The sequence below is a fragment of the Xiphophorus couchianus genome, chromosome 10 (assembly GCF_001444195.1).
Source record: "Xiphophorus couchianus chromosome 10, X_couchianus-1.0, whole genome shotgun sequence".
NCBI classification, from domain to species: Eukaryota; Metazoa; Chordata; class Actinopteri; order Cyprinodontiformes; family Poeciliidae; genus Xiphophorus; species Xiphophorus couchianus.
Window position 1 is genome coordinate 13,368,000 of NC_040237.1, and position 21,374 is coordinate 13,389,373.

The 21,374-nt window shown below is 39.0% G+C and overlaps 1 protein-coding gene across 4 annotated transcripts in view; it reads left to right on the plus strand.

Annotated features, from left to right (window-relative positions):
• The first annotated feature begins 15,762 nt into the window (after positions 1 to 15,762).
• ca10a (carbonic anhydrase Xa) overlaps positions 15,763 to 21,374 on the plus strand; it is a 271,111-nt gene continuing 265,499 nt past the window's right edge. Inside the window, exon 1 of one of the 4 annotated variants that reach the window (XM_028030174.1) lies at positions 15,763 to 15,979. In XM_028030174.1, coding sequence (XP_027885975.1) covers positions 15,820 to 15,979 — 160 coding nt within the window. In that variant the 5' untranslated portion in view covers positions 15,763 to 15,819. Of the gene's footprint in view, positions 15,980 to 20,184; positions 20,861 to 21,374 lie in introns of those variants that run through there. The other 3 variants (XM_028030175.1, XM_028030176.1, XM_028030178.1) reach the window with 3 other exon arrangements.

The window sequence follows — 21,374 nt, forward strand, 5'->3', positions numbered from 1 at the left end:
TGGTCCCTTTCATGTTTTGTTTTTTGCCTTGTGCTTCATCTGTGTTATGCTGCTCTGCAGCTCTTCATCTCCCTCCACTTCCTTATGATTATATTGACCTTCCACGCCACCGTTACCTCTACCCTGTTGCCTTTTTTTTCTTCCTCTTTTCCATCTAAATGTCCCTAATCTTGCAAGGACGACACGTCGTGTCTCCTTACAACTTAATTTCTGTAAGATTCACAACGGCTTTTTAAAAAATATATATATATAGGTATTATTTTAAACCACAAGCAAGTAATTATTGTGTGTGAGCTTTTCTTTAATAATTTAATAGGTAAACTGAGGTCATGCCTTTCCTGGTAAATTAACGTTTGAGCATAAATGACAGGATGTCTTAAAACATTATTAGAATCTATTGCCATTCATGTTAAATGCTACACTAATAGACATATACTTTTACGGTGTTAACATTCAGTAGAGAGCAAATGCTAAATTTACTTTCAGAAATACAATGTTGGACAACTGAGCAACAGTCCAGTCATTTTCCTCCTGAGCCCACTTTACATTCTCTATGGTTCAGGAGTGGCTTAACACACAGATTGTGTCCTGAATATGTTTATGTTCTGTGGCCCTTGAAGCACTGACTTCAGCCGTAGTCCATGTCTTGTGAATTTTCTGAAATTTATGCTTAGATAAGGCACTCTGTGAACAAGAAGTTGCTTAGCAAAATGACCTCTGGAGGCTTAACCTCCTGTGGAAGGGTTGTCAGCGACCGTGTGCTGAGTCAGCAGTTTTCCCAATGATTACATAGGCCACAGCACAATCATAAAGTCAGGTTTCTGTCATAAAAATCCTCAGTTTAATCGTCTGATTAAATATTCATTAGGGGTTTTCATTAGCTGTTGTCAAAATTAAGAACATAATTGCTTAAAAGTAATCTATTTAATCTATCTGTTAGGCCTTTTTGATTCAAACCACAGAAAACTTGATTTTCATATTTATTAAAATTCATGCGTTTCATCACATGCATTTGTTATTTCAAAAAATGCCTGCATACAGGATGTGATTTACAACTGGCACACACACAAACAACCTCTCCTGATTTCAGATTTTGACATAACCCTAAAAATCAAGCCCTACATCTGTGCTGCAAGACAGAGACCACCCTTCTCAATAAGCATGTAAACAACTGCTGGGATGGAGCTGAGCATTTAACTCTGTGTGTTTGCAAGCTCTGGTATCCCCGTTATCGGAGGTTAAGTGTCCAGATGCACGCTGCACTCCACTCCCCATCCGGGACACAGCAGGACCACCGAGGACTCAATCTGTGGACTCCGCTGCAATAACGACCCCGTGCCGGGGGGGACGAGTGTGTGTCCATGAGTGAGGAGCATGTCAATAAATGTCTTTGGGTGGATGGAGGTATAGCAGTTAGCCTGGTATATCCGGTTTAATGTTATAAACTTCACGAGGCCTAAATGCGTTAAACCTTCTGCTCTGCCCTCACAGTTTTGTCCTCACCATCTAGTGAGAACCCGATCATGACATAAAATAGGCTCCTACTGATCTTGGATTGACAAAAAAAAAACAAAAAAAAAAACTACATATTTTGTGTGTATAAGGACACATTTGCACTACTGCTGACAGTTGAAGCTAAATGCAGTTGTTGGGTTCAATTAAGTTCTTAAAAGTCTTAAACCATACATTTCAGAGCAGCAGCAGTCAAACACATGCATGAGTTGACATTGATGATGATGATGATGATGATGATGATGATGATGATGATGATGGTGATGACCTTAATGGTGATATTGGTAGTCTTCAGATCAGAGGAGACTTCAAGTTACCCATTTGTTTTGAACTGAGAATTAATCATCCATTGGTTATCCTCCACCAAGCAAAGTGCAGCAAAGTGCAAGTGGAGCAAAGCAGTGAAAGGAGTTTAGTGGCAGTGGTGAAAAAAAACAACTCAAAAAATATTCCGTCATTCCCGGTCTTTGACCACGTCAGGCCAAAACAAGGTGCAAATTCTTCAAGTGAATCGGTGCTCTTTATGGAGCACTTCCTGCTCCTGCTTCAGTTTCATCTATAAGGACTGGACTACATTGTCACCATGCTCTTTTCAGCATTTATAATCACCAATCTATGCTCTGAGAACTGACAGCAGTTGCACCTGAATTTATCTCTGCCCAGCTTGCAGGCAGCAGAGTTGGGAGAAACTGCGTCAGGCCCACAGAGGCTCCTCTAGGTCAGGAGTCTTTAATTCCAGTCTTCGAGTGCCAATGCCCTGCAATCTTTGTCTGCAGGATATTGGCCTTGACCGTTTCAGGTGTGCCTCAACACACCTAAAGCAAATAGTCAGATCATTAGCAGGACTCTGGAGAACTTGAATATACGCTAACGAGTTAATTAAGCCGTTTGATTCAACTGTATTGGAAGAGGGACGGGCAGGACGCCAGCACTCGAGGATCTGGTCTAGGTGTTTGCAGGTTTGGCGACCTAATAGTTAAGAAAGGCAGCAGTGGTAACTTGATTACAATAAGTTTTCTTGTTGCACAACCGTCTTAAGACACGACTAGCTGTTTTGGTGCATTGTGGGACAGTATGGCGTGAGTGCTATACCGGAAGGTCGTCCGTATTAAATAAATGAAACCATCCCACAGATGTGATTGTATCGTGACTCAGAAAATGGTTAGCAGGCTTTGAGCCTGACATGTCTGTTCTAGTAGGTCATATTGGCCATGGAGAGTACAGAGCGGTCTTCACATTCCCAGGATCATTTTAGAACTAATCTACCTTTCAGTGAATGAAAAAAATATATATACTTGTTCACTTTGAACAAGGCTGACCTGTAGCTATTGTTGGTCGTTAATGTGCTGTGCTTTTTTTTTATTTTATTTTTTTTTATCCTGATTATAAACCTTTAGTGGTGAGAGGTTATGAATAGGTAAGCTGCTTGCTCTTTTTAATCAACAAATGTAAGGCATTTGGCTGTATCCTGCTGAATGTCACCTTCTGTTTTTAACAGAAAGCCAAAGCTGTTTGTCAGTCTGATGCAAACAATGGATGACAAAATAATAGCTTCATGTAGAAGACTGAAGTTGCCTTTTGTTTGTTGCGCCCTTTTTGTTTTTTGTGGGGCTTGCGTCTTTCCGCTCTCGATGTTCTTTAGTAGAAGATGCATCACTTAAAAATAAACCTGTGAATGAGTTTACAAAAAACAAATGGTGAGTGGGTGGAAAGGGTTTTCAAATATGCGTTCACGGCGACACACCACTGCCTACGAGGAATCTCGCTTATCGAGCTTGCTGTGTTTTTAGCGGTGGCTGTAATTCGTTTCTTGTCTGCATTAATACTCAGCTATGTAAGAAGCCTTGAAAAAGTATTTGAATTGACAGCCTGTTTAAGAGACAGCGTCCCAATCATTGGTTTTAGAATTTATAATTTTCTGTAACAGAACGCACAGCTTCCAAGAAAATCCCCTTTTACGCAAAAGGCTTGCAGATCATGAAGATGTTAGGAACGCGAGGCAGTCCTATATGTGTGGGTGTGTGAGTTACACTCACAAAACTCAGTCAGTCTTCTGGCTTTGCTCTGCCTTTCGGACATTGGTATGATATGGACCTGGTGATTTAAATAATTATATTCAAAATACCTTAAATTTGTGTACTCTGTATATAGCTGAACTCAGGTGCCTTTTTGGAGGTAATCAAAACAATATAACAGTACCTGTGCGTGCATTTGTGTATGTGAGTGTAAAGGTCAGACTGGTTTGATGGAACTCAAAGTGACGTCTTTTTTTGAGGCAGAATATTTGTGAACTCTGTAGCTATTTTGGAGATTTTGATTCCAAAGCAGCATCATGCAATCAAGTCAGGAAGTGGACATCAGGAATAGCCCACCTGTGAGAAGATCTAGCATTAATGAGGCAAGCAAATAGAAACTCCGGGCAAATGTATTAATTTCCTGGGGATCAATTAGCAGCCAGCGCTCCAACCTTTTTAACCTGCAGCTCGTCCAGAGAATAATGACGATAAGTGAAAACCGATTAACATGTGAAAGGTGGACTTGGGCCTGAGAATCAAAATCTGATCCATTTTGTGACACCACTTTACAAGACTGAGACTTAAACATGTGAACAGATTTAAAAGTTCAAGAACATCCAATACAATTCAGTTTATTTAATTTGTACTAAAACTACATCTGTAAAAAACTACAGTTACGAAGGAAGCTAATTGATTGAATTGAATTCTCACTCATCCCGAGTCCAACATCCGCTTCAGGAGTGGAGGGTAAATGAAAAAAAAAAAAAACCACAAATAAAACTTATTCTAAGAGGAAGAGACCTCCAGGAAAAGCAGACTCAGTGAGGACAGACAGTGGCCTCGAGAAACTGGACACTGAGAGAACAGAACAGAGGCAGACAAACACAAAGACGCCTCCTAAGGTGACGAAAACGAAAGATATTTGACTTTTTTTTTTTATTCCCCTTCCACTCAAGAGTCTTTACTTTTTGTTGTTTGCTTTCACCCATCCACATATTCATGATTACGAGTCTGCAGAGACGGCCAACAGGACTGACCTTCCCTCCATTCAGGACTATAGGGTCTGAAAAAGTGAAACAAAACAAGCACATTTGCACTTCTAAATTATTCCATTCTTTTTCTTTTTTTTCATTTCTTTATATGTAAAGATAGCTGTACAGACACATACATGTGCATGTTATGGACAGACTGGCGACTTGTCCAGGGTCTGTCCTGTCCAGGACCTGTACAGGGTAACTGTCCGGCCTCTCGCCCGGAACGTTACCTGGAGATAGACACCAGCACCTCTCCTGACTCCACTAGGGACAAGGGTGTTAGAAAATGGATGGATGGAGGATTTCTTCTAAAGTTTATATGGTTATATTTTTTTCTCTGTACACTGTGAGAATCCAAAGTCAAATATCTTATTTAAAAACCCAAGATATTAAAGCATGAAAATAAAAGACATCCTTGTAGCTTTTTTTTTTTTTTTTTTACCAGTCACTAAAACATAAACCGTTAAGTGAAACACCTTACCCTTTATAAATTATTACACATTTGTCACTATTACGATGGAAAGTGTCATAGGTTCAATTATTTTAGTAACTAAAGTTGGACCCATTCACATCGACTTAAAGTTGTTACTATTAGTGACTAATATTGTAAACATCGCTACCAAGGGGGATATTTTTAACTTGTCACTTTACTGATTCTGAGATAATTCATTTTTATTTAGCCCATATTTAGATTTTTTTTTTATCATTGGTGTTTAATCTTAAGTCACAAAATGTTTTAACACATTTTCACAGATTTTTAAAAAAATGTTTTGAATTAAACACCTGTTTGAAAGAGTTAGCAGGCAGTGAAGACATGAACAATGGAGGTTTATTTCCCACTTTTACAAGCCTTGAAAGTGCTTTACATAAAACCGTTGTATTCAGTGAGTCTGATCCTCTAATCATAGAATAACAGGGAGAAAAAAAGCTGCAAGTGGAAAAAACTAACCTTTTTTGCTGTCAAATCCTTACCTGTCGTTCCGTCAGTCCCAGTAATCTGGCCATGAAAAGCTTTCATTTAATCAACCAGTGACAGTGGCTGTCTCCTGTCCTTCAGAGAACGATCTACGCTAATATCACGCCGTCCGTCGTATTTTGCAGCTCGCTAAAACAGAGGTGTCACTGTGACAACAGCTTGATCAGAACCACTCAAATCTTAGACTGTTCCGGTCAAACAGAACAAAAGTTGGACATTTTCTATTCAGAAAGATATTATTCGATTTTAGGGCGAACGGAAGAACAGCAACTGATGAATTCACAGTAATTTGGCTAGATTTGGGATATTGATATTAATACACTAGTGTTGTGTTTCTAGCATAATTTTCAAATACGCCGTGCAACCACAGAGTCACATATAACCTGCAGTTTATTGTCTCAGTATTGATGTCTGGGACGTCACTAGTGGGGTGAAAGGCAGCAGGGGTAAGTGTGAAGAAAAAGTGTGTTCTATCTGTCAAGGGATCACATTTCTCAGCCTCTGTAGGTCAGATTGCCATAGGTATTTGGAGAAGAGCATCTGATCTATTGTCCAGCCTTGAATTCAGGTAATGTTGGACAATAGTTTTTTTCTTTATTAATCTGGAAAAGATCTGCTGGCATTCCAAGTTTCATTTACAAGGGGGACCTGGCTGAGAACAACGGCACAACCACACGTCTAATGTTCTTTTACGGGTTTTCGCCTGGCATTTTAGGCATACCATTTAAAGGCACTTGTGTTCTTCGAAACAAGATATCTCAATCCTGCGTGACTGACTGTAAAATCAAGACTTTGTAGTAAGTAGGAAGGCCACCTTTCTGTACAAGTTCAAACATTTGGAGTATTTCTAAATTCATTCTCGTCTAAACTCTTGCCTCCTAATGTTTTATTGTAGAGATGCACACGTTTCCATTTAATATCATGTTGACGGCAGGATATTCAGTGACAACTTCAAATTTGGGATTCCTCACGCGGTTGTGCTGTCGGACTGCATTAAACAATCCAACAGGATCAATCCAGTTAAATCAGAGATCCAGTTCTTCTTTGACACGTTTTGGAAAGAAAAAAAAATAGTCGACGCAATTGTAGGGATCCGCATATATTCCTTTGAATAGTGACAAACAAGTCACCTTTTAGTCAAATTTTGTCTTCATTATTAAAGTTTTCTATGTTATGACTCTCTCATGTAAGTGGCAGCAGCAGCAGCAGCAGCTCTCCAAGATGACCGTTCTAAAACCTCTTAAGTATTAAGTTATCTGGAAGACAGCTAGCTAAATGGGCTACTTTTATAATCTTGTTTTCCGCTCAAATTACTTTACAGTACAAGCTACATTTATTCAATCACACACACATACACACCCCCGCATTCGTGGAACGACTTTGTCTATAAACTCTTCCAGGCAACAGAGTTCTTGCACCCCTTCACACTCCATTGAGCTGATTGAACATAAGATGGGGTTCAGCGTGTTGCCCAAGGACACTTTGACATGTGGACCGCTGGCGCTCAAAATTAAACCGCTGACCTTCCAAATGGCAGACAACCGCTTTATCTCTTGTCCTGCATCTTCAGAACACACTGAAGCATTTACAGGCTGCAGCGTGTGAGCAGCCTAAAGGAAAGGAGAGGGATTAAATAAATAAAATAAAATGTAATTGCTTAACTGGGCTGGCATCTGACTCTCAGTGCTGTGTAGTAAGGCAAAAGCGGGGAGAGGATGCAGACAAACACGAAAAAAGAACGCAAGAAATGATCTATATTTGGAGAAGGAGCTAGCGGAGAAATGTCAATCAAATTTAAAATCTGATGTAAATGTGTCGGATAAAAAAAAAAGATGATCAAAACTGAGAAAAAGAAACAAACCGACAGATGAGCGTTCTTACCATGCCACAATTCTGACCCGCCCCCATTGTTGTTGTTTCATATCCTCCTTTTTTCCCACAAGGTTTCATCGGTGTGCTCAAATCCCAGATGTGTTTTCCTCACAAGGAAAAATAAACATTCATTTCTAACTCTGAGATTTGCTGTTAAAAAATAATTGCTACAGCAAAGTAAGAGTTGAACAAATGCAAATGTGCTTATTGTTTTGTCCAAAACATATTATTAAAAGAAGATATGGTAACACTTTATTTGAATGTGTGTGCATTAAACTGACATGACACTGTCACAAATATGACATAACACCTATTATGAACATGAAGGAGTCTTCATGAATGTTTCTAACTGTTGTCATGATGTGTCATTTGGTAAATTATGCCAATTTTAATGCAAAGTATTACTAAAAGTTGCATTAAAAGAGCATTAAAATGGCCAAGTTTGCATTATTTGATAAATAATGACGCTTTCAATGCAATGTTGTACTAAATCTTTCACTAAAAAAATTGATTGAAAGTGTCAACTTTGCTCTAAAAGTGTCATTATTTTCCTAAGGACACTTCATGACAACAGTCATAAACATTCATGAAAACTCCTTCATGTTCATAGCAGGTGCTATATGACATTTATCACAGTATTATGTCAGTCTTATGCACGCCCCTTCAAATAAAGCATTACTGAAAATATATTTAAAATTGCATCTCACAGCCCTTTGGACCCGTTTCAAAGGTGGCATGTTCCTCCAATTTTTGTGTTACTAGGACAAAATGTTGGTTCGAATGGTGGCTTTTCAGATCCACCTAGAGCCAGAAGAAGTACAATTTATTGTTTGTCTAACATCGTCTCCAAGTCTTAATCTAATTGTAATATGTGAATGAAAGTATCAGCTGAGGTGTGTACCCTGAAATCTGTTTTTTCTTTCCTCCATTATCAGTCTGTGCCGTTTTATTCTCGCTTTGATGGACACTTTGGATTCCCGAGAGGCCTGAGAAAAGCTGTCTGCTTGCAGCTGCAACATGACTGTCATTACAAGAGAAAAACAAAGCTCAGACTGAATAATAATGAGACATGTCCATCTTTGAACAGGGATATTCTGAATGAATCATAATTAACTCAAATCAAATCTTTTTTCTCTCTCGGTGTTTCGTTCTTTCGTCTCCACTTCTAATCTCTCTCTCTCTCTTTGCCTTCTATTCTCCATCTGTTTCTGATAAGGCAAAGTCATTGAAGAAAAATAAAATCATTTGGTCGGCCTTAATGTGTTTTGATTTTTCCCATTAGCAACCCAGTCATTCGTCCTCATGTAGATGTGAGCATAATTAGTGTCTTTCATCTGCATAAATTTGGTTTCTGAACCACCAGAGCTCCGAGCGGGCCGCTAAACGCTGCCATATCGACAAGTAGTTGACTCCGCAATGAAGGTCAAGTTACTAAAAACGTCTAGGAGGGTGCTTTCTTACTTTCTTCCATCACAGACAATTTTGAATGGCATTTTAACCGAAATCGAAGAACTTGAACAACCTACAAGAATACACCGTTTATGATAAGCCTTGATTGATACTGTCCAACTGTTGCCAACTCAACGACTTCATTGCAATTGTGAAATCCTTTTCAGATCTGCCCAGAGATTTTCAACCAAAAACAGTGTGTGTTGCACTTTCAAACTCTATTTAGAGCCAGCCGTCAGTAGTACCAATCTGTTTTGTCTGAATTTTGGTCAGAAGTATTTTGGTCGGCGCTAATCCGTTTTCAAAGCGAGCAGCCAGTGTACAACTTCGCTCCTGCCTTCGAATTACACTGATTAAATGACTCGCGTTGCCAATGAGAAGTGCGCCGTAACTTGGCGGGTCCGCCATTGTTTCGGTTTTGTCCACATTCAAGCCACAGCTGCCTCTCAGAAAAGCCCCGCCTTCGTCCTCCCTATTAAGACCTACCACAGTTGTTTTTCCGCACTCTTCTGGCGGCCTGGGCGAAAGAGTCGGCTCGCATCAACTTAAAAAAGCAGAGGCCTCGAGACACAGCTGCGAGAGAAGGTGTGCGCAAAGTGTGCTGACACAGGAGGTGTTCTGTCTGACCCAGACTGACTGTGGCTTTCACTGAGGAAGTGAGGCAGTTATTAAATTTAATGGTCTACTTGATAGCTGCATCGCTGCACTTCTTCTACCTCACAACAAAGTCGTGTGGCTGGGCGGCACATATCTGTTGGGGAGTCGTTACGCTCTGTGAGCTTTACTCTCCAAGAATGACTGTCTGTTTTGCTTTAAAAACGTAACCCCAATAAGCCGAAGGAGGCCTATCCTTGAACAGGTTAGGAAACGTCTGTTCTGTCCATTAACATTCTTGGATAATGAGATTTTAGTCTGCTCAGTTCTGTCTATTTTCAGCTTATTTCAGAATGAGCTGTTTCGAGGCCTCTTGTCACGTTAAATCCAAATTTTTTTTCTCCTTGACTGATGTAAAGCTAACACAAAATTCTGTTAATTTTGGCTCAGTGGTACCAAACCGGCTGCTGCTTGCCTTCCTCAAAATTTTCAATTTCAATCAAATATCTATCATGAAGTTAGTTTTTAAACAGACACTGGTGACAGGCAAAAACTATGGACATGCAGGACCGTATCTCAATGTCAAATATAAATTGGTCTCAAATGTCACAAACCACTGCTAGTTTGTATGTTTTGCCAGGAGTCATTTTGTTTCTGATTGACGCCCGGTAGCCGCCCGTCTGACTGTCACTCCGCTGGTGACACCGCTCCTTACGGCTTCTGGTCCCATGTTTTCAAGTAGATAAATACTGGAGAACCTCATTGATTATTGCTTATTCTTTACGCCCAACTACATGAAGGTTCAAAAGAGCAATGTCCACCTCACCGCCAATATCGCCAACAATTTGTGCAGTGCAAGTACCTGCCTACGCCCATTTGCTTGATTTCCGTCATCCTAACTCCTCTGAACCTTGCAATATTGCTTAGCTTGTGCGGCCTGGGAGACACGGCCACATGTTTCCAAGAGTTTAAAGAGATCATCATTTTAATTGCATCATTACAAGCGAGGATACACTCTTGATCATGCTGGAGTGGATCCTAACATCTGTCTGCCCTCTGGTATCTGGAATGAAGTCGGCAGAAGGAATTAGGAAACTCTTCAAACTTTTAATTGCGTGTAGGATTCTGGGCATGGAGAGTTTGCCAAGAAAAGAAGTGAACTGTTATGTCTTATTCCCAGCTTTCCCCCCATCACCGTGTCTTGCTCCGTCTGCAGACTTATCTTTATTTGTCTTCCCTGCCTCAAAGACAAAGTGAATTCTGCTCTCTTTCCAATTTGCATTTGACCCTTTAGAGTTCCCCTAGCATTTCTTGTTGATTTCTTTTTTGTTGTTGTTAAAAATTGGCGTTTTCTGACCTGGCCAGTGTAAGAGAAAAGAATAATTACATCTCTTGCTTCTTTGTGCTGTGTCAGCTGACAAGTAAATTGCGCTAAAGAGGAGACACAGTTTCACTGTACTCCCCTGATTATTTGAATAAATTGCACTCTTTTGGGGGGGGCATTATGCCATTTATTTCAATCCTCAGGATGAAGGTGCATTTGCAAGTGTCATGCTGTCAACGTATGGGACCTTAAATGATGAAAATAGGTAATGTGACAACATGTTGTCTGTCTTAAAGCAGGGGTGACATCACTTTCACATTCTGGAAAACACTCATAAATTCGGTGTGTTCCAAAATCGTTGACATTAAGCTATGATCATGTAGCACTCAGTTTAGTTTTGAACTAAATATGAATACCTTTTTTTTTTTTTTTTTTATAAAATAGTGGTTGGATGTTGGGCGTTTATTCCGAAGTATGTTGATCCTTGTCTACAACTATGATTTATATGTCACAAAGCTTAATGAACTTAATGAAATTACTGATCTGACTTCAAAGACTAGAGTCCAGACTGCTTTACAGTGCTTTAAATTTATTTGACTAAAAAAAAACAAATAAAAATTTCAGTTCATAAATAACAGAGATGTTTGTGAATATAAAGGAAATGCGCTGTAAAAATACGGAAAATTTCATTTTCGGATGAACAGAAATGTTGGTGAATTTAACACGGAAACCTTGTTAAATTACAAAGTTCTGACGGAAATTCCATAGAATTACAGAAAATGTACTGGCAGGAGATTAGCAGGATATTTTCAGGGTTTTTTTTTAGGGATTTTCTTCTTTTAGGGAAAAATATGGAATAGTTTTTTCCAGAAAGATGGACTCTTTCTACCTCGGTTCTTTCCTTCCATCCCTCCATTTGCAGTGACTCTCCTCTACTGTGTCCTTTATTTTCTTCTCTCGCCTCACTGTGTTCTTCCTACATTTTTTCCTCCTGCCATCTCTCCATTTACTCCTTCGGTACATATTACCTCCCTTTATTCTGTGTGTTTACTCTTCCTTCCTTAAGTCTTTTCTCTTTTGTTAAATCCCCCTCCGTATTTTAATGAGAAATGTCTGCCATATTTTTGCAAATTGTATGTTAATACATAAAACCTCTTAAAAGTTGAGTCTGGAAAAAATCTAGAACGTTTACATTAAAAAAGTGGGCAGAAGCCCTTGGGAAAGCCTCCAGTCTGCCCTTAATAGTGACCCTGTGAGTGAAAACTTGTTTTAGCTTGCAACCTGTCTGGAGCCTATACCCTCCAGACTGCTGGAGATGGGCACCAGTGACCCTGAACAGGGCAGGTTAGGATAAAAAAAAAAAAAATAGCTGGATTGATTTGATGACTCATTTTTCATCTGGATCCAAGCAGCATTTTGTGTCGCCAAGCGGTTGAAGTGGACGCTCTTTTATTTTTCATTTTTCTTTGCAAGCCACGATATACATTCAGCGCTTGCGAATAAACAGAAACCCTCTAAAAACACGTCGTAACTGAATAGTCGCAAAAATTGAGTGCAAATGTAAATGTGACATGCAGCGGGGCGCTTTTAGAGAGGCAAGAACTTCAGTTAGCTTTCTGTGACTTTTAGTGTAATGATAAAAAAGTAGACTCGTTCATTTTGATATCTTATTTCTGTAACGCTAAAGCCTGTGGCTCTTCTGAAATGTTCCTACTGGTAACAATTTGAAAAGATTGGACGCTCTTACTTTACAAATCTGTTGTTTGTTTTTTTTTGGCACCTCTAAATAGAGACGGTCATGATGGATCATTTCTGAATAGACACCATGACAATCCCATTGACACAAAGAGTGAGCCTGAGTCAAAGGAGGAATGAAGGTGAGAGCTGCAATTTTACCGTTTTTTAAAAAATTTTTATCCAAATGCTAGCTGAACAATCCATTGATTCCATCCTTCCAGGAGAAAACCACTGTTTAAATGTTCTTTTTAAAAGAAGCAGCTTTACTCTGAGAAGTCACACACTGCAAGAAAGACACCGGACGGATTCTTGATGGGTTAAAGCATTGCGGTCTAAAGGGACACGGAAAAGAAGCACTTTGAGAGAGAGAGAGAGAGAGGAAAAAAACCACAAGCTGTGTATGATATTGATCGCCCATGATTCTCTACCTCCTGCCCGGTCTGTCTGACTTAGAGCATCACATGGGCAATAAGCTGAGTGGGATAAATGGAGGAAAATCACAGAATTAGGTTTTTTATGCCTCTGAAACATGGCAACACTTTGAGATAAAATTCTGAGGCTTCCAGAACTGGGAGCCACAAGAATAAAAGGTTTTGATTTTCCACAAATTATGTTTCCGCTGGGATGACTTTTTGTTGCATTTTGACTGCTTTCATGTCAGTGCTTGTGTTCAAGCCTTGCTCCTGTCAGACAAAAAAAAAAAAAAAAAAGAGAATAAAAACCTCCCTGGGGTGTTCTTGTGTCTGTAAGGCCATATTATCGCTCTGCCTTAACCTTTAGACAACTAGTGGATCAAAAATTAATTTTTGAAGATTTCTGGTTTTCCATTGTACTGTAGGTGACAGGCTTTTTATTACTTTATCAGTACCACACAGTTAAATTTAATAAACATCATGCAGTTACAGCATCTACTGAAGTTTTATTGAAAATTAAAATACCATATATTTCCTTTTCAATGCACTGTATTTGAAACTAATATCTTGCATTGACTGTCTAGAGTCTCTATTGATTTACATGCCATAAATCAATAGAGAATTGAGCAGGCTTGTAATATAGATAATAAGGTGGTATAATTAGGTTATCGCTAGCAATGCTTCTTCAAAACGAGACGAAACCTTACAAAGTGAGTCTTTTTTGTTTTTGCTGAATATAAATCTAGCAAAATTTAAAGAGTCTGGACGTGATAATAAAAATGGCATGTATTTTGTTAAAGTGATTTTTCTGAGTATTTTATACATTTATTTGACATCTTAAATGAAATCTGTTTATTAACTATAAGTAAAGAGTGGTGCTAAAACTCAGAAACTTTGCACCTTTACTTGCTGAGCTACCTAATCACATACAAATGCAAATTATTTACACAATGATAAATACTTTGGTTAGTTAGAAACTAACCGAAATAGATTAGGCCTCAACAAAGATTTCAATATTGATTTATTTAGAAGTGCTGTGTCTGTTTTTACAAATACAAATGTAAAATATAGCCATATTTCCTGTTCACACCTTCATCCATTTTTTCTACATTTTCTTTCATATAAACAAAAATGCTGCTGTTTCTACACATTCATATAATTAATGCAAAGTCACAGGAAAAAGGGTGAAATTCTTCCTAAATCATATGAAGCAGTTTTTAGAGTTTCGATTTGCTGAAATTATGCTTTTTTTTTTTTTTACAAACTTGTTTGTGGGTCTTACAACCCCCCCCCAATTTTAGACCACTTTTATATCAAGCTATTTGTTTAGCAGCGTATCAAAACCCAGTAATATGTACACACAAAATGGTTACAAAATCTGAACACTCTAACCGGGTTGTATCGATTCTGCCCCACCTCACGGATGAGAGGCAAATCAAATCTTAAACAGATAATAAACAAGTGAAGTATTCTCCGGTGTGATGCGAAATGTTGCTCATTCTCAATTGGTTTGAAAAGGTGTGAAAACTTTAGAAGATCAAGCGCTCATTTTCTACAGGATATCCACAAAACAGCGTTTTGCCCGAATATGTCTGTGCTAAGAGTAAATTCCTCTACATTTTGAATTGATTTTGGCTCATAGCCAACGCTCGCTGAAGCTATATTTTCATCCGGTAGCCGAATATCCTGCAGTACCAAATGCACCACCGTGATTAGGATGATCCGTTTCACCTGTTGTTGTTTGGGCAGAACAACAGAACTCTGAGAAGGCCGTGGAGAAAATGCACAGTTCGGTGGTTTTTGTTTGTTTCCACCGAAAAAAGAAACACTTGTAGCAAAACCAAACATTTTATTATGAAGAGAAGTGACCTTTTTAAAATAAAATTGACCTGAAAGCCTCACCTGTGAAGTACTGGATTGAAAGGTCGGGAAAACTACATGAGAAGCTGCTTTCCGGTGTGCTTAGTAAATAGAGGTCCAGGTGAGCTAACAATTTCATAGTTTTAACGTGGCTGCTCAACAACGGTTCTTATAGGTACTATAAGACATTATAAGAACTGTATTGTTTTTTTTTTGTCAAGTGTTTTGTCACTTTGGTGAAACACACCAAAACGTTTTGGAACTTTGTCTCTCAGAGTTTTCCATGATCATTTTAGTAAAATGCAGCTAATGGCATTAGGTTTTGAAAGCCTTAGCAGTGTTTTTTTTTTTTCCTATGTAGGTGGTACAAGCTGGCCGTAACGAGACAGAGTAGTAGGACATAAATATATAAAAGTGATTTTTCAGACATTTTTAAAATTACCATACCCATCTTTATGAAAAGCATTTGGGATTCTCTGTATATTCCTGTGTTATTTACACAATGAGAAATACTTTGGTTGGTTAGAAACTAACCAAAATAGATTAGGCCTCAACAGAGATTTGAATATTTATTTATTTAGAAGTGCTATGTCTGTTTTTACTTTATTGTTGTTATTTTAACCTGACTTTGCCTTTGGACTCTGATATAAGCTTTTTGCTGTTCTTGCTAATCGGGTGTCAGATGTTTAGAGATGGAGTCCTGTTAAAGCACACATTATAATTAACTATCTCTTTAAAATGTCTGATTGGGATATGCTTTACTTCCCTATGAATGCTTATGCTGAAACAACTCAGAAATGCTATTGGCCTTTTAGACCATGCCAATGTTCTTTGGAGATATTCTTTGTTGAACTGCTTTCAGACGCATCACATGACCCCCTGTGTATTTTCTTAAAACCCTGAAAAGACTTTCTCAGCACCTTTTTAAAAAAATATATATATATATTATTATTTTTTACTGTAGAGAACCTGCCAGTTCGGTCACACTGGAACCTTCCACAGCGTGACCCAGAAAACTGGAACTGCCTAACGAATGTGCCGAAAGAGAATGACATCTCTGAGCCAACGAGGCCAATTCAAAGAAAGGCGTGTCAAAATTCCCCACCCGGCCGACCGTGCAACGGAGAGGGAGTGTTGGCTGGACTGGCTGTCCATCTGTGTTGTTGAAAGGAGGAAGGAGTCTCATGTTTCAGGTGGGACTCTCTTTGTTCTGCTGCTGTGAATCTGAAGGAGGCTAGAGTGTTTTAGAGAAACTGAATGGCTTTTCAAGCTCCCACTTTTCATGAGCATTCGATTAGAATCAGAATGATTTGGCAGTCTTTTTTTCCCTTTGGATTTCTGGGGGTCTGAATTTGATCCGTTACATAGCAAATTAGCCGAATATTCACTTAAATGGTCAAGAACTGCAGTATTAATACCTTTTTTGTGTTGGACATCAACACAAAAATGTCAATAATGCACTTTTTAGATTTTTATTTGTTTCTTTAAGAGCAGATCAAACTGTTTCGCTCTTCACTTGCACCAGAACTGGTAGTATTCATTTTAGAGCGTAGTACATTCCTTCTTCTGGGGATTTTTCTTTTCTTGAATCCATTTCTTCTCTTAATGAAAAATGTTGATAAATTCCTGTAGAATTTTTGTATTTTAAAGGCATTGGAAGATTGTGCATAATCAAATTATTTGAGCTTTACACCATGTCATTCCCTGTTTTGTTTCCTTCTTGCATATTTGTGGAAGTTTGAATCTCTCGTGGCAGCCGTTTTGCGGTTTCTAAATGCTTTCTCTCACAAAGCTCCAGCTAATTCCACAAATCTCCTCCTTGGAGTTGCCGACTCCAGCAGAGCTCCAGTAGAGCTCCAGCCTCACACAACTCCACCAGACTAGTGGCAGCAGCATTTGGCAAAAACCTGGTGGAACTGCTGAGCTTATCATACATACTTCAGTCCAACACTCCTAAGGCCAGTTGTAAATGGCTTAATGGAAGACGTTTGTGATGAAGTTCTGAAGGCAGTGTGTCAGAAAGAGTAGGAGCTTCTTAAAAAGACAGAAGCTAATTTCAAAGCATCAAATTGCAAAGTCAAATTTCTTGTGATTGATGTATACAGCATATTTGCAACAACTAAAGGAAGCGATTACAGTTTTATAGCAAAGTATGCATGGAAGGAATTGGCACAAAAAAGCTTATTCTTGTATCACCGCATTAGCTAAGACTCATGCCTTGCTAATGTCTTGTCTTTTTCAGTCCATGTTGGATAGTACTCTCTTATATGTAAAATGCCTCAATGTTTGATTCTCCCATTTTATTGATGCATGTTTATACCTGAGACAGACCCAAAGTTATGATGGAAAAAATCTAATTAAGTTGTCCGTTTTTGTATTAGCTGCTAGTTGAAATCAACACATTTAACCTAACATCTACACTTTACCTTTTTACTGGCTGATTTCTTAAAATATATAAATGATGTGTTTTGTCTTTTATTGTTTTGTTTTTTTTGCCAAACATGTATTAAACATAAAATTCAGGGCTCATTCACAAATTGAATGAGCCCTGGATCACTCATTGATCACTGGATCACGCATCCTGGATCACTCAATGAGTGGTTGATCCTGTTAGGTGTGATGCTGTCTTCTAGTCACTGTGATTGGTTGATGAATGAGGGATACAAAAAAACAAATACACCTCCAGTAATCGATTGATAGAATTTTAAAAGGCATGTCATGATAATGAAGCAACAGTATACTGTACCCCATTTATATCTCCATTATTTTGATTTGTCATGGATTCTCACCATGCTAGCCATTTTACTCATCTGTTTATTAATGTCGCTGCTCAGCTGTAGGCAATTTACAGTGATTGCCTGCTTGTAAAGTTGTTGTTCTGGCGAAATGACCTACATACTGTAAAATGCAAGTACAAAAAGGACTAGAAAACCAAACATTGACAGAGGAGCAGTGGCTGCTGCTGGCACAGCTCTATCCATTTTACAGACTTAATCTTTGCTTTCTGTCTCTCTTTTCACCATCTTCCCTCGATTAAGACACTCTTAGGTTCACTAAAAGTCCTTCTCACTACTCCTGACAATTTGTCACATTAGGAGCTTTCTTAAAGCCTAAGGTGCTTTGTGAATAACTTTTCTTACCAAAGTAAGATCCTAAAGACTTTTTGAATACCAGAAATTCAAATAATTTTTTTAAAATAACATCACAGTATGCTACTTTTAGTGTATCAAAAAAGTAGTTCAGTAAACGTTTGACATTTTTGAACTACTGTACCCTATATGTCCCAGTTTATTGTATTAAATCAAAAGTTTAAAAGATATTTAAGTCTGGTAGACTTACAGTTTAGATCTTTTCAACCCCAAAGGTTGTTGCTGACGAGAAAGGAGACTAATCTCTCAACAAACTCACAATTTAAAAGGAATATAAATTCAGATTTGTTTTTTCTTGACCTCAAATGTATTTTTATTTTCAGAATGGCAGATTATTTTTCAGTATTATTTTTGAAATGAGAGATTTACATTAAGATTATTTTGCCTTCAGACAGTTTGGGTGATGTCAGATGATAATGTTGCGACTCTGTAAGCTTCTGTTTTTACATTCATATTGTTGGATGGAAGCACACTTGTGGGTGCATTGGTACTGTAGTGAACAAAATGATCAATTTCAACAACAATATCATGCTTAAGTGGGAAATATAAAATAAGTCAGTCATCCATGTGCACTGGTTGAAGAAGGTATTTAAAGATTATGGTTTATCAGCTGTCCTGACTGCAGAGGTTATATTACAAAATGTATATGGCATATATTCCTCAAACATACTTTTTTTTTTTTTACTCAAGTTGGAAAGAATATTATTTTTCTGCCTAGAACATTTCATGCTTCACAAGTAAAGTGCAGAGCTCCTGGAAAGTCTCGATATGGTGCTTCCACTGCAGCATATGTCAGTTTAGTAATCACACCCACCTTATACTTATGAGCAATCACACACTTATCTGAGACCTCATGAAAATAGTTCTGCTAAGATGCGTCAAGGACAAGCTGCGAGAACTCCCATACTTCACTTACAAGAGCAGAAATATAGTTTTCTCGTGCAGTCCTAGATGAGAATGCTTTTTTTGTTTTCATGGATTAAAGCAGAAAGAGGTGTCTACAATCCTGACAATGGGATAAAGTCACCATACTTTGCCAATTGACTCCTGGAGATAGGGGGGGAAATATTCCCCATGCAAGCTTTTACAGTTGGATTTTGGTCAGAAATCTTAAATAAGTGTAGTTTTTCTATTGTTTTAAGCTGTGGAGTGTGCACAGAACCTGTTTAGGTTAATTAAAACAAAAATAAAATGATGGATATGGCATGTTTCTATTTTAAGATTTGCATGTGGTAATAAATGTACTTTAAATGTTCATATACATTTTATCTTCATTGTCTTTTTGTCATGAATAAAATCTAGGAGTTTTTTTGTTTAAGTTCAACCGTTTTTTTTTTAACAGTGCACCATTTCGATTTTTTTTCTTTGCTTCGTCTTCGTCTATCAAATATCTTTTCCTGTTCGCGTTTTAATCCACTGACTTCTTCCTACGCTGCTTTGAAATAAGCCGCATCTGTGAGGAGCCACCAGTACTTTAATTACTGCGACACGGACAATATTTCAAACCCAAACATGTCACACTTTATCCCCCCCTCTCTGTTTCTTTCTCCCCGCAATGCGCGCGGTCCGTCCACCTGTGTGCCAGCCGTATGAGCGCGCCTCGATGAACCGCGCAGGATAAGCCAGACTCAGTCTTGGCAGGAAAGCGTTCATCATCTTATCGTCAATCGATGAAAAACACAATTTACTTCTCAGAGGACTTTTTAAACCAAAATCGACTTTCCTCTTTAATTAGTTTTAGTCGCCAGTTTAGATTTCCGAAGGGCCCACAGGCGCAGTTGTCGCCTGACGGCTCCGGAGGGTTTATTTACAGTTTCCCTGGTCTCCACTCAGCATGGTGTCTTATACTCGGGATGCTTGGATACTACAGGGCGCGGTGGAAAGACGAAGCTGCATCACTTTTACTAACTTTAGAGGCGGAATAAACGGAAACTGAGCGGTGATGGATTAAAAATAAAAGCGCACACAAACCACTAACCAGAAAGGGGGCTAGGGAGGAGTACATGACGGACTGAAGGTATTAAGAGGGCCCGCATAATTTTATTTATTTGTCGAATTATATTTCGAAGACAACACTTCGGTAGCAAGAGCTTTTGCCCTCCATACTAAAAAACGGACAAAACTTATCTAAAAAATGCTACATTTCAGGCCTAAATATAAATAAATAATAATATATATATTTTTTTTAATCCCCAAAACTCTTAATTTGAAGTGCTCCCCGGAAGTTTAGTTGCCACACTGTCCAGCTTGACGCTGGCACGTTCCGGTGACGCGGAGAAGTCTGGATCCGAGGCTTGCACCTGGACGCGAGTTTTGCCGAGTTCTGGGTTCGTCTCCAGGTGTTAGACGGACCCCACAGCTTACCCAGTAATTACAAAAAATCAGTCGCATTTATTTTTACTTTCGCACACCTTCCTGTGGGAGAAAACAAAACAAAAAAAAACCCTCTCAAAGATCTTCTTTTGACGCGTCTGTGAGGACGGGATGTCCGCCGATACGTAAAGAGGACGGCGCCGGATGGATGAGCGGACGGATGGATGGATGCACTGGAATATTACTATGAACTAAATGCTCGGAGGAGGAATCTGCTCTTGGATCTTTCTCTCTGGAGTTCTTGATTGTTTTCTTCCTGATCAGTGAAAGCCATCTCCCGTCCTGAGGATCTGATCACCTGCTATGCGTCTGGTGTGGAGGATACCTGGCGGAAGGTGTTCAGCGGGATCCAGCCTGACAGGACACAACTTCAGCATCTGATAACCCAAAGCCCCGCTTCCCATTCGTTTTGCCCCATTTAAAAAAAACCCCAAAAAAACCAACAAAACAAACCAATCGTGTGCGTGATGCGCGTGGAATGAGGACAGATGATGGATATAATTTGGGAGCTATTGATCATTCTTCACGCGAATGTTATTGTGTGCATATCAGGTGAGTCATGGGCGTCACTTGCGCCTTTCTGGGCAGGTGCAATCAATATAGGCAGATACAAGATATGTTTGACTGATATTAACGCAAGAGTACGGGACTTTGGGGACTGATGTGTGACGGGGGTGGGGTTGGGTGTTGAAGTGTGTGTGGATGGGGGGGGATCGAGATGAATTCACCAAAAATGCGTATTGACACCTTCGGATCGTGTTTTAGTTGGCTTACTGCATCATTCACTCTGTATGTGTGATTGTTTTGTTATAAACAGAGATTATATTTTATCCAGTTTCCAGGACTGGATGCGCAGTCCTTGACGCATGGATCACACAATGGGGCTTCAAAATGTTAACAGTTTCAAAGAACACGTTCAGGCTATTTTATTTATTTATTTTTTTTTACTATTCATCTACCCCCTCTGGTATTGATGAATCCTCTGCACTAAAGAAACTTCTGAGACTGGAGCTTTCGTGCGAAGCGCGATCTGCGGTGTTGTGGCGCTGTAGATTGCACCCTGCGT